This window comes from Salvelinus sp. IW2-2015, linkage group LG19 (assembly GCF_002910315.2).
Source record: "Salvelinus sp. IW2-2015 linkage group LG19, ASM291031v2, whole genome shotgun sequence".
NCBI lineage: Eukaryota > Metazoa > Chordata > Actinopteri > Salmoniformes > Salmonidae > Salvelinus > Salvelinus sp. IW2-2015.
In genome coordinates, this window is record NC_036859.1 from 22,832,399 (window position 1) to 22,847,253 (window position 14,855).

Sequence of the window (14,855 nt, forward strand, 5' to 3'; positions counted from 1 at the left end):
CCATAATAAAGCGTTGCTCTACGTTCTTAACAGCTCTATGTTCTTAACAGGACTATCAACAAGGCAGGTCCTGCGGGCTCTAGTTTTGTCACACCTGGACTACTGTTCAGTCGTGTGGTCAGGTGCCACAAAGAGGGACTTAGGACAATTGCAATTGGCTCAGAACAGGGCAGCACAGCTGGCCCTTGGATGTACACATAGCGGAAACATTAATAATATGCATGTCAATCTCTCTTGGCTCAAAGTGGAGGAGGGATTGACTTCATCACTACTTGTATTTGTGAGAGGTATTGACATGTTGAAAGCACAGAGCTGTCTGTTTAAACGACTAGCACACAGCTCAGACACCCATGCATACTCCATAAGACATGCCATCAGAGGTCTCTTTACAGTCCAGAACAGACTATGGGAGGAGCACAGTACTACATAGATTCATAACTATATGAAACTCTATTCCACATCAGGTAACTGATGCAAACAGTAGAATCAGATTTTAAAAAACGTATAAAAATACACCTTATGGAACAGCGTGGACTGTGAAGCAACACAAACATAGGCACAGACACATGCATACACACACGTACACATGGATTGGTGCTGTAGATATGTGGTAGTGGAGTAGAGGCCTGAGGCCACACACTTAGTGTGTTGTGAAAGCTGTTATGAATGTATTATTTTTTTAATTGTATAAAACATATATATAATTTATAACTTAATTTTGCCAGACCCCAGCAAGAGGGGATCCATAACAAATACAAAAAATATATAAATCAGCTTCAAAAGCAACCAAAATTATATTACTTTATAACAATCCACCCCTCACAGTGAAAAGTTGGGAATATTAGCCAGAAATCTTTATATGATAGAGTAACTCTAATATACTTTTACTTCTTGCTCTAGATTGCTTCAGGATTTAAATATCAGTAAAATGATCTGGTATTGATGAGCAGTGGGCACTGATTCATGGTCATGGATTTATTGAAAAGAGGAACGTCTCTGCATTTCTGCATTCTCTCCAGCGCAAGGACCACAAGCCACACACACACATCACACAGCCACACCACACACACACACACACACACACACACACACACACACACACACACACACACACACACACACACACACACACACACACACACACACACACACACACACACACACACACAACACACACACACACACACACACACAAACACACACAAACAAACACAAAGAAGTCAATACTTGCTAGCCTTAAGGCCACATTGTGGGTACTTTCTGCTTTTGTGTTACATTTTAACCTTTAGAGTCAACCTTTTAAATCTCCCCTATGTTCTCATTCAGAATCAACAAGACTGGAGTGTAAAGTAAAGTAAAGTAAAGTTTTAAAGGAGATGCGTAATATATAAATCAAACTGTTCTGCTAGGTTTCTCCTTTGCAGAACAAGGGACTGGTACTGTGCCATCTCTCACATGAATCAAATAGAATTGATGTGCCCTAAAAGGTAGTTCAAATACACATGAAGCAGATACATTATATAAAACGATCTGAATATTTAATGAAAATATCAACAGAGAAGCACAAGAGCTCCTTGTGGCTTTTCTTGAAAATAAGGTCTCATCAACCCTTTCAAAGCCAGCCATCAACCCATGGCTCATGGCTTTTCTGAAATGGATTCAGCATAAGCACAATTGACACCCACATCAGTGTCTTTCTAAATCAAGATGATATTGGCCTTGATTAGCTATTACCACTGAAATAAATTACCTTGACAATGCACATCACATGTATAGATGACAGACAATATGGTTTGTTACATGTTTTCAACATACTGATGAGACCAGGTTGACAGTTGCATCATGAAAATGGGAAATTTTACACATTGTGAAATTGTGAAATGCATTACGATTGAATTGAGCTTTTGATTGATGTTTTGCTGTTTAAAAAAAATATTAAAACATGTATCCCACCTTTGGATATTTCCTTCAATACTTCAGTAAATACTGTATGTAATTACAGTTTACAGAGGCGATTCAAACTGAGGCCCTGCTGTGCTCTCAATTACCAAATGTGTGTGTATGGTTCTTGGCAGGAATTCTACAACCTCCAATGTCACTGTGGACCTATTGGGGGATTAGTCAACAAACTAATAAAGAGTTGTTGCAATATGCAGATGGACTTTTTATGGAGACAGTGTTACCCACAGTAAGCAGCTTGGGTAATTATCTGGGCTATGTATTTTCAGAGTGATGTATAGGCAATTACACTATACGTGGCTTTGTGTTTATGGAGAAACGACGGCAGGTGAAGGAGAAGCAATAACACATCATTGATCCTTTAGTACTTTGGGATTTTCTTAAAATCAAACAGCTGGAAAATATGAAACCTCCTAAAGACAGATTGGTGTTTCTTAATTATCAAGTGCTATAGAAATGTTGCGGGTACTGATGGTCCTAATTGCCCATATGGTTGTTTGCTTAACTTTGGCTCCGTCGGAGACCCCGATGTAGATCTAACATTGATATTTAGCTTGACTCCTCTCTGGCTAGCTTTTAAGCCTTATCTCTGGAGACCATCTGCCCTGTGTAATGCTGACTGTACTCTTTATTAATGTGCAGTTAATAGGTAAGCACCTGCTTTCCTGTTTGAAATATGTGTGGCATCTCACTTTTAAGTGCCCTGAACAATGAGGTGTGGCTGAGAATCAGATTATTTTTACATTAATGCTTTTTCACGCCCTCCTAATTGTTTTAGCTGATTAACTTGGCATGCTTACGGTTTTTAATTAAGGCTCTTTTTCATTTTCAAGATTATGGCTTTTATTTATTTATTTATCTTACATCTTGCAAGACAGTTACCTGGGGGCAAACTTGTACTGGAAGGATGAGATTTGAATCATCTTCATGGTTAGAAAGAAACTGCTCATAAATTATTATCATATTGAAGTTACTGAACAAGATGATCGACCTTTAATCAAATCAAATCAATCTTTATTTATAAAGCACATTTCAGGCATGGAATGCAATGTGCTTTATAGGAAAACAACTAATAAAAAACATAAAAAATAAAAGATGAAATATTAACTACACAACAAATATAAGATTAAAAAAACTAAAGAATGACACAAACGGAACAACATCCAACCAGCAACTCTAATATAAAAAAAAAAACATCCCACAGCTTGATGCAGGGAATGTTTTTTTGGCAATGGTAGATTTTTATTTTTGAGGAAAAGAAAACATGTGGATCTCAGGGACCTGGTCTGCCTTTAATTATCTTTGAATGAGTGGGATACCTTAAACACATACAGTATAGCTTTTGGGTTGGAATCACGATGCTATCGGTGCGGTGCAGCTCGGCTCATAAGGACACTAATCTTGCGGAACCAATATATATAACAGCTGTTTGGCTTACCATAGCGTAGGAGGTGTACTCCTCATAATTGCTCTCATCCTTTCATCAAACCACGCTTAAACAAATTGCTAGGCTGGAACTGATGGAAAGTTCTGCCTTGGCTGACAGTTTTCATAATAGAGTCATAATACAAACCCACCAACCTGGTACTATGCATTCACTTTGTTGCATAAAGCAATCCACCCTCAGCATGCAGCGATACAGAAATATTGTGGGACAGCTGGCGGGGTTGCTGAGTAGTTAAAACACTGAGTATGAGTACCTGAGTTCAAGAGGACATCTGGCCTTCTGGTAATGGGACTACACCTGCTCTGCTGGGCCTGGCCATGACGCAGGTGTCTGCCTACACTCACAAACAAAACCTTATTAAGTCAGACCCAATAAGGACTCACAGCTGCTCTCATTGCCATGCACACATTACTGGGTAGATCTTACAGATATAGCATATACAATGTGCTCATTAAGCCACTGACCTGCCTGATACTGTGCCTTATGATATCCAGTATAAAGCAGGGAAGAAACACACAATTTTTAGGCTTTCTCCTAATGTATGGTCATTGACGATGTGCAGGTGTGTGTGTCTGAGTGTGGGTGCACGCGTAGGTGYGTGTATGCGCGTGTGGTATTTAGGGGTGTTGGCCACTGTGAACATTAACCACCTGCAAAACTTGGTGAATGCTACAAATGTGAATGGCACAAAAGGTGCCCAGTTCCCCAGACCATACTTGTCTGAAATGTTATTTCTAAGTGAGAGGCGGTAAAATGGTTTTCTATTCCAACCGCCCTCGTACCACCATACTGAATTCAAGACGTGTGTCTTCTCCTTGGTTTTCCTCATGGGTAGAAAGGGTAAATAGGAAGGTACCTGAATTATGCAAGATGAACATTAAATGTCAAGGCTAAATTCAGTTTTTCCTCCATTGTCTCACTGGCATTTCTAGGATGTTCTATGCATTTTGTAATTAGGAAGAACCTCAAGAGAGGAGCAATAAGCCCTGGGATGGAGATCTCAGTAAGAGGTGTTGCTTTTAGAACATAGACTCATTTGAAAGGCAAATTTCAAGCAAGATTGGAAAGTCAGCACTATACTGTTTATGAATCAGCTGTGGCTCGTTTTCCCCTCTAGCTTCATGAGATGACAACCATCATATAGGAAAGACTTTCATCGTGTGAGAAAAACTACACCGCAAGTCATATTTTATTTATGCTAAAGTAGAATTTACACTTGGATTCAGCATGATGAAATAGCATTAAAATCTCATCTCCTGTTTACAACTGCAAAGCCCAACTGTGAAAAGGAAAGTTATAATAGAGTCTTGGCTGTATGGGATACAGGCGATGCAGGGGTACAGGGAGGGATGGAGGGGGGGATGGAGGGAGGGATTATACAGAATGAAAGGAAATGTGAAAGCAGCAGCAGCTGCCACACAGCTTCTCCTCTTTACTGGATCTCTCCCAAATGGCACCCTATTCCCTATATAGTGCACTACTTTCGACCAGAGCCCTATAGAGCCCTGGTCAAAAGTGCACCAAATAGAAAATATGGTACCATTTGGGACACAAAAGGGTTTATTCCCCAGTGGAGTGTGCAGTGTGCAATGAGAGAGATACTGTTTTAGACAGGCCCTATCTTGATGAGTGGGCAGGCAGATGATAGGTATTTGAATTATTAACTACTGTGATGCACAAAGGTGAAATAAAGTATTCAATATTATTTCATAGTGATTCATTCTCTACATAATGTATATTTTGTATCATCATAGCCTTTGAAATAATGTATGGAATTCAGATCATTTGGAATGCCAGGCGCTTCAAGACAGGATCACAATACATCACATTTTATAATGTACGGACAGATTTATCTTTCACATTGCAAAACAAGAGTGAGCGACTTGTAAGATGTGAGGTGTTCACTTCACAGAATAATGGTGGATGGACATGGACTAGGACGCTTATGTATATGTTAGATACAATAAATCAACAATTACTCCTGAGCAGTATTGAAGGATGCACATTATACTTACTATATGTAATTACTCTACAAAGTACTAAATTAACATTGTTAATAGAATACTGTGACTCAAGTAATTCTAACGTTACCACACAGGTATAAGAGCAACTTTTTGTAAAGTGTTAACTTTTATACTGTCTAGTATAAAGTGGAGTTGATGATGTTCCCTTTTTCAAAGCTTGACCCTGCATACTTTCTCCAAGTTAGTTGCCTATTATAATTATTAATTACATAAATTACCTAAATAATTGCCTATTAAAACATAACATAATCCCATGGTACTCTCTGATTCAGAGGGGTTGGGTTAAATGCAGAAGACACATTTCAGTTGAAGGCATTCAGTTGTACAACTGACTGGGTATCCCCCTTTCCCTTTCCCTTTACAAGTGTAAATTAAAGAAAGGTTATTTACTGTCTAAACATGCATTTTGCTCTCTCAAATTCATTTGCATTGTGTTATTTATCAAAATAGAAGACCAACAGTATTCCCATATCACTTGTACAGTTTGTTCTAGCTTGTTCTATTCTTTGGCCTAAATGTTTGATTGTGCACTGCAGATTTAACACTACAGTAACTTATTAATAAATAACAAAAACATACCACCCTCTTTTTTTAAGGACGCTTCAGACATGATTGCAATTCTTATTTTGTCATAACAGCTTTGGATAATTGAGTATGTCAGCCTAAACAATCCAACAATGGCAACTTAGACCAACAGTAGATCTGTACTTGGTGTAAATCTAGGTCCTCTTTTCAAGAGCAAGGTCCTTATTTACACCTAACAATTATGTTTTCATGTGATTTTGTCCGCCCACACAAACTTGAAAGCACAACTAAAAGCATCTATCTATGAGTGGATTGCACCTAGCAGTAGGTTTTTGACCATGGTAAAGAGCACTTCCGCAAAAAATAACACAGTGTGTTTTATTGAATTGAGACCTAAAATCTGTATTTTCTTTTAATTCCTTGGTGTATAGCTTCCCAACGCTAGCTAGGCTCTTACAGTGTTGTTAGTACAGGCTAAGATTGAAAGTCTAGCCAGTTGTACTATTAAGTTTTTGTCTATGGAAAAGAAAGTTACTGCATGTGTGTTTAATTGAATTGATCCCTAAGGGAAGCGAAGGCTGTGAGGCGGATACATAAGCTAAATCAATGCAAGTGATACAAGTGTCAAGCGTAGTGTCTGTGTTTTTCTATTATTTCAAGTTGTCCTCTGAATTGAGCCCTAAAACATGTTCTCTCTCTTTTCCTTCATAGGTCAGGAGGGATTAGTTGAAGAATGCTGGTCCCAGGTGCCCAACAGGAAGATGGTGATGCGTTGGCCGAGAGCCACAGCTGTTAGATGGTTGCTGTTGATGCTCGTATGGCAGTGGACAGTGCTGGGCCACCTCGGCTGGGTTCTGGCCCTGGCTGAGGGGCAGCAGAGTAACAACCCCTCGCTCCCTGCTGCCAGCACCGGACACCAGAGTGGCGACCAATTGGATTGGCTGCTGTCTGAGAAGGGACCTTTCCACCGTTGTCCGGAATACACAGAGTTCAAAGAACGCTTCCAGCAAGGCTTCTCCACACGCTATAAGATCTACAGGTGAGAATCTAGAGGCAAAGTGTGTGTGTTTGAATGTTGCTGTACTGTACCAATCAAGATCCATTATGACCCTTCCATCCCATCAAATAATTTTTCAACATTTATTTTCAATATCATTAACTTTATTCTAAATGTTATACCAAATGTGATGTACTCTCTCTGATAAGCCTTCAATTTACATTTTAATTTCCTCAGCTTAGAATATATATTGTAATGAAACTGAGGCAGGGAGCAGGCCTCGAACCCTCGACCTTCTTGCCCGAAGTCCAGCGCGCTATCGACTGTGCCCCAAAAGCATGCTCGTACGGCAGAGTCGAATTCCGCGCTTATAAACCCAGGGTCGTTACAATATTTTACTCTGACCCTTCCATGCATTTTATTCATGCATTTTACTTTCCTCCATCACACAGCCTCCATTACATTTTCTTTTGTTGTTGCTGCATGCTCTCCATGGTGCTACACTCACCTGAGTCAAATTATAGCTCCAGATTACTGGCAACATATTTTCTGCTGTGATGTTAATGCTACTTGAGTGTGGGCATGTTGAAGGGGTATAGGTGCATTTCTCTACTGTAAGAAAGAGATATTTGTCTCTTTAGAAACCAATTTATTCAGGAATCTGTCACAGTTTTCTTCTAATACAACTTGAAATGATAGCTTTGATTGCAGATGTTCTGAGTATAGCTAGCCATGATAGGTGTAGTTTTCTGACAGAAGTTGGATGGATCACGCTTCTCTTTCATGCTCTGGGACAGTGCTAGAAATGACTAGGACAAGGAACTGAAATGCAGAAAAATGCCTGCAGATCTGTGATGGAATCAGGCAGTTGGCACAGCCAGTACTGCTTGAAAGGTTGTCTAGCAGTGTGTGTGTGTTGTGTTTGTGTGTGTGAGAGCGCACTGTTGTCCGACCAACACCTCAGTCGTAGATGGACATAAATTAGGTTTCCCCCACAAGCCATTTGTGCTGCTAAGGCCTTTTGATATGTTAACTGATCTCATTAAAGGACACCCAGAGGGAAAGTAGGTGTGTAAATCTGCCCATTACGAATAGGGAACACCAACTGGGTTATATAGAGGAAGGCTGATTTTATTCCCCCTCTCTGCCTGGTCACAGCTGCCCTACGGGTGGTTCACTGAAATATTTCTGCCAAGGCAAACTCAGTCATCCTTGCTGTTACTTTCTGGAGTGAAGGGACTTTGTCCTATTTGAAAGGCAAGCCTAACGTTGTTTAATCTTTCATGTTTGCCAAGTTCAAGTGTTGTGCATGGAGATTCTGTAAGTGCCATTGATATGGTAACTACACTGAACAAAAATATAAACGCAACATGTAAAGTGTTGGTCTCATGTTTCATGAGCTAAAATAAAAGATACGCACAAAAAGCTTATTTCTGTTTACATCCGTGTTAGTGAGCATTTCTCCTTTTCCAAGATAATCCATCCACCTGGTGAGGCATATCAAGAAGCTGATTAAACAACATGATCATTACACAGGTACACTTTGTGTTGGGGGCAATAAAAGGCTACTCTAAAATGTGTAGTTTTGTCACACAACACAATGTCACAGATGTCTCAAGTTTTGAGGGAGCGTGTCATTGGCATGCTGACTGCAGGAATGTCCACCAGAGCTGTTGCCAGGGAATTGAATGTTCAAATCAAATCAAATGTATTTATATAGCCCTTCTTACATCAGCTGATATCTCAAAGTGCTGTACAGAAACACAGCCTAAAACTCCAAACAGCAAGCAATGCAGGTGTAGAAGCACGGTGGCAAGGAAAAACTCCCTAGAAAGGCCAAAAGCAAGGAAGAAACCTAGAGAGGAACCAGGCTATGAGGGGTGGCCAGTCCTCTTCTGGCTGTGCCGGGTGGAGATTATAACAGAACATGGCCAAGATGTTCAAATGTTCATAAATGACCAGCATGGTCAAATAATAATAGTAGTTGTAGTTGTCGAGGGTGCAACAAGTCAGCACCTCAGGAGTAAATGTCAGTTGGCTTTTCATAGCCGATCATTAAGAGTATCTCTACCGCTCCTGCTGTCTCTAGAGAGTTGAAAACAGCAAGTCTGGGACAGGTAGCACGTCCGGTGAACAGGTCAGGGTTCCATAGCCGCAGGCAGAACAGTTGAAACTGGAGCAGCAGCACGGCCAGGTAGTCCTGAGGCATGGTCCTAGGGCTCAGGTCCTCTGAGAGAGAGAGAAAGAGCAAATTAGAGAGCATACTTAAATTCCCACAGGACACCGGATAAGACAGGAGAAGTACTCCAGATATAAGAGACTGACCCTAGCCCCCCGGCACATAAACTACTGCAGCATAAATACTGGAGGTTGAGACAGGAGGGGTCAGGAGACACTGTGGCCCCATCCGATGATACCCCCGGACAGGGCCAAACAGGCAGGATATAACCCCACCCACTTTGCCAAAGCACAGCCCCCACACCACTAGAGGGATATCTTCAACCACCAACTTTACCATCCTGAGACTAAGGCCGAGTATAGCCGCACAAAGATCTCCGCCACGGCACACCCAAGGGGGGGGCGCCAACCCAGACATTAAGATCACGTCAGTGACTCAACCACTCAAGTGACGCACCCTCCTAGGGACAGCAGTGGAAGAGCACCAGTAAGCCAGTGACTCAGCCCTGTAATAGGGTTAGAGCAGAGAATCCCAGTGGAGAGAGGGGAACCGGCCAGGCAGAGACAGCAAGGGCGGTTCGTTGCTCCAGAGCCTTTCCGTTCACCTTCACACTCCTGGGCCAGACTACACTCAATCATCTTGTGACCGTAGCGTACGTGTAGGTATGTACGGCAGGACCAAATCGGAAAGATAGGTAGGAGCAAGCCCATGTAATGCTTTGTAGGTTAGCAGTAAAACCTTGAAATCAGCCCTTGCCTTAACAGGAACCCAGTGTAGGGAGGCTAGCACTGGAGTAATATGATCAAATATTTTGGTTCTAGTCAGGATTCTAGCAGCCGTATTTAGCACTAACTGAATTTTATTTAGTGCTTTATCCGGGTAGCCAGAAAGTAGAGCATTGCAGTAGTCTAACCTAGAAGTAACAAAAGCATGGATTAATTTTTCTGCATCATTTTTGGACAGGAAGTTTCTGATTTTTGCGATGTTACGTAGATGGAAAAAAGCTGTACTTGAAACAGTCTTGATATGTTCGTCAAAAGAGAGATCAGGGTCCAGAGTAACACAGAGGTCCTTCACAGTTTTATTTGAGACGACTGTACAACCATCAAGATTAATTGTCAGATTCAACAGAAGATCTCTTTGTTTCTTGGGACCTAGAACAAGCATCTCTGTTTTGTCCGAGTTTAAAAGTAGAAAGTTTGCAGCCATCCACTTCCTTATGTCTGAAACACAGGTTTCTAGCCAGGGCAATTTTGGGGCTTCACCATGTTTCATTGAAATGTACAGCTGTGTGTTATCTGCATAGCAGTGAAAGTTAACATTATGTTTTTGAATGACATCCCCAAGAGGTAAAATATATAGTGAAAACAATAGTGGTCCTAAAACGTAACCTTGAGGAACACCAAAATTTACAGTTGATTTGTCGGAGGACAAACCATTCACAGAGACAAACTGATATCTTTCCGACAGATAAGATCTAAACCAGGCCAGAACTTGTCTGTGTAGACCAATTTGGGTTTCCAATCTCTCCAGAAGAATGTGGTGATCGATGGTATCAAAAGCAGCACTAAGGTCTAGGAGCTTTTAGTGGCAGTATATCACATTTTATTTGTCACATATACTTGGTTAGCTTAGGTTATTGCGAGTGTAGCAAAATGCTTGCTCATTTCTCTACCATAAGCTGCCTTCAACGTTGTTTAGAGAATTTGACAGTACGTGCAACTGGTCTCACAACCGCAGACCACGTGTATGGGGTTGTGCAAGCGAGCGCTTTGCTGATGTCAACATTGTGAACAGAGTGCCCCATGGTGGCAGTGTGGTTATGGTATGGGCAGGCATAAGCTACAGACAACAAACACAACTGCATTTTATCGATGGCAATTTGAGAGATACTGTGACGAGATCCTGAGGTCCATTATCGTGCCATTCATCCACCGCCATCACCTCATCTTTCAGCATGAGAATGCACAGCCCCATGTCGCAAGGATCTGTACACAATTCCTGAAACCTGAAAATGGCCCAGTTCTTCCATGGCCTGCATAGTCACCAGACATATCATGCATTGAGCATGTTTGGGATGCTCTGGATTGACGTGTACGACAGCGTGTCCCAGTTCCCGCCAATATCCAGCCACTTCGTACAGCCATTGAAGAGGAATAGCACAACACCCCACAGGCCACAATCAACAGCCTGATCAACTCTATGCGAAGGAGATGTGTCGTGCTGCATGAGGTAAATGGTGGTCACACCATTTTACATGGTGGTCACACACTACATCCCTACCTTTTTTTAAGATATCTGTAACCAACAGAAGCATATCTGTATTCCCAGTCATGTGAAATCTATAGATTAGGGCCTAATGAATTTTATTTCAATTGACTGATTTCCGTTTATGAACTGTAAAATCTTTGAAATTGTTGCACATTGCWTTTATATTTTTGTTCAGTATACATAGCATGTATTTACTATGCCTGTGTAATGTGTAAAGATATATGTGATTTGAGTTTCGAGGAGCCCTCATGCCTATGAATAAATTGAATGTGAGGGTCACAGGGGGAAGGATGCTTAAATTCCCTGCAGAATCCAGCTATGGTGATTGTCAAACAAAGAGCTTCTGCTGCTGCTGGTGTCTTGCAAGGTTTCTCTCACAGACGAGGTTTGCAACTCAATAGATATCCCTTTGAAATAATGGTCTGATGAATAAATACAATTGTATTTCATGTGGTCTGTACATAATGAACCACTTTAAAACAAGATAGAGAAGCAGCCCTTTTTGCAGCTTGGGTACTGTTCTTTCATTGGCCTTCATTTGGTAGGAAATAGGAAAGAAAGGGAAGGATGTTTATAATATCCAGACAGGAAAATACTCTCCCAGGAGGTGTTTTGGGATGATAGATGCTTTCCCTTAAGAAACATTACTGTTGGCTCATTGTGCTTTTGGTGCCATGAGAGGTGGCAGAACTGACAGCCTATAGGGACCATACTAAGCCCATCCAGGCCCCTATGGCTCTTGTAACTGGTAACAGCTCATTCTGGAGGCAACGAGCTGTCAAGACAATAAAATAAGAAATGAGACATTGTCACAAATGATTACGTCAGGAGGTATAATGCTGGTAGAGAAATCTGAAACATTTCTGATAAAGAAGAGCATTTTCTAAATAAAGGAAAGATGATTAATGAGTGAAATGTCTGGCAACTATAGATTTTTCAGGCACTGAAATGTGATTTGTGAGAGATTGGTGTAGGGTTCTGAGGCACTCTCGCTTTGTGTAGATGACTTGATGTAATTTCCAACACTCTACACTAACCAAAATCAAATTTCACATTATGTATTGAATTTATGTTTTGCCTTCAAGAATATGAGTTTTGCTGACTAGTATTTCTATTTTGGCATTGTGTTGTGCTGTTTCAGTTTTTGCTGAAAGCGTGATTTTGTTATTTTGTATTGGCTTAATGTTACTGTTTTTTGTAATCTTTCTTTAAAATGAATGTGTAAGGCTTTCAAAATACAATACAGCGCTTCAGTATGAAGAGTAGCTAAACTTCTTTTCAAAAGGATTCTTTCAAAAAKCAGACGTCAGTTGTTCAATTTAGGTTCAGTAAAGGGACTGTTTGTTTCAGGGTGAATATAAAAACATTAACTAGAAATTAATGTGACAAACTGCCTGTCTCCCATCAGGTCAGACAGGAGGGACAATTGATTACATTTCCTATTTTCTTATCAGCCATTTTCTATAATGTTAGTTATTGATGGAATTGGCTATCTCTGTATATCAAGTGTGGCTAAAACTGTTTCTAAATCTGAAGTGTGTCCATGATATGAATACATTGTCTGAGGGACAAATGTATTTGCTGTTTTTCATTTTCCAGCTTTTTATTCGATTGCCTCCGGCAACACAGTTGAGAAATCGAATTACTCTGTTGAATGCTGTGAGTCCCCATGTACAATTAACAAGATTAATTTGAATTCTAATTGAGAATCAGAATGTGCTATTCAACTTGGGAAAATAGATGTTTTTAGCCATTTGTGCACTCGCACAATAAATTATCAAATTTAGTACACATTTTACAATTACTGAAAAGCTAGATCTTTGAGCTCTACTTCCTTTAACAGAATTATTCTTCATTCAGCTAAACAATCTGAGAGGAAATGTTTAACTGACTCAAATTAGATGGACAGTGTTCCAAGACACACCTATTCTGCTGAGCATAAACAGTTTAGTGGAATGTGCTATGCCAGCACATGATAGGGATACACTAGGGAGACAGGGAAGATCCACTAATTGCCGCTTGCATTTTTAGCTCTAAAGACCATGTGAATCTCAAAGAGATTTGTGCAATAAAGTATAATCCTATTGTCTAAACCTGTGCTATTTCAGTAATGTATGTTGAGAAAGTCTTTGTATCTCTGCATCAAAGAGGTTTATGCAAGTTGCAACACCATAGTACTTTTGTCCAGACCAGACCAGCCCTGTCTCGCCCTGAAAAGTTGTGAGAATCAATATCAAAAGTGTACTTGAAAAGTCTTCCAAGAAATTGCTACAATACTTCACAAAAACACATTGAAATGATAGAACGCCTCCTCAGTTGATGAGGGCCAAATATTAATAAGCTGGAAACCCAGTTTTCAGCTTCCAGAGGAAATGGGGCAGATCAACCATTCCCCTCTTGCCTCTCAAAATAGCTCACAGAAATCTAACATGGAAAGAGAGGCATTCAACACCTTGATTTGCCAGTGTGTGGCTAATATATACGGCAAGCAGCTGTTGTGATCCAGGTTAAACCCATACCTACTGTACAGTAGGTGATATTTTGCATGGCTTTAGGCTGCTTCATACAACCATGCTTTATGAAGAAAAACATCTAAATCAACGCAGCTGTGGAATACAGCCTCATCTGCAAGAGCTGATAAATATACAGTGCAGTGAGCTCCAACAGTAAAAAATTACTTTTTGTACGTAGTCCCCCCATTTTTGGGGATCAAAAGTATTGGGACTACATTTACATTTAAGTCATTTAGCAGACGCTCTTATCCAGAGCGACTTACAAATTGGAAAGTTCATACATATTCATCCTGGTCCCCCCGTGGGGAATGAACCCACAACCCTGGCGTTGCAAGCACCATGCTCTACCAACTGAGCCACACGGGACTAATTCACTTATGTGTATTAAAGTAGTCCAAAGTTTAGTATTTGGTCCCAAATTCCTAGCAGGCATTGATTACATCAAGCTGGTGACTCTACAAACTTGTTGGATGCATTCGCTGTTTGTTTTGGTTGTGTTTTTGATTATTTTGTGCCCAATAGAAATGAATGGTAAATGTAATTATTGTCATTTTGGAGTCACTTTTATTGTAAATAAGAATATCATATTTTTTTAAGCACTTCTACATTAACCTCCCCTGTTATTGTAATGGTGAGAGGTGAGCATCTCTTGGGGGTACGATATTTATGCGCCAAACACTCTCACTCATCATTATTCACGATTCATTCAGGACTATCCGTAATCATGGTAGCATCCATGTTAATGTAGAAGTGTTTTAAAACATATTACACTGCTCAAAAAAATAAAGGGAACACTTAAACAACACAATGTAACTCCAAGTCAATCACACTTCTGTGAAATCAAACTGTCCACTTAGGAAGCAACACTGATTGACAATAAAGTTCACATGCTGTTGTGCAAATGGAATAGACAACAGGTGGAAATTATAGGCAATTAGCA

The 14,855-nt window shown here is 40.4% G+C and overlaps 1 protein-coding gene across 1 annotated transcript in view; it reads left to right on the forward strand.

Moving 5' to 3' along the window:
* Window positions 1–14,855, forward strand: part of brinp2 (bone morphogenetic protein/retinoic acid inducible neural-specific 2) — a 135,527-nt gene that overhangs the window by 51,970 nt on the left and 68,702 nt on the right. The window contains exon 2 of the mRNA XM_024010462.2: window positions 6,667–6,994. Coding sequence (XP_023866230.1) covers window positions 6,717–6,994 — 278 coding nt within the window. The 5' untranslated portion in view covers window positions 6,667–6,716. The remainder of the gene's footprint in view (window positions 1–6,666; window positions 6,995–14,855) is intronic.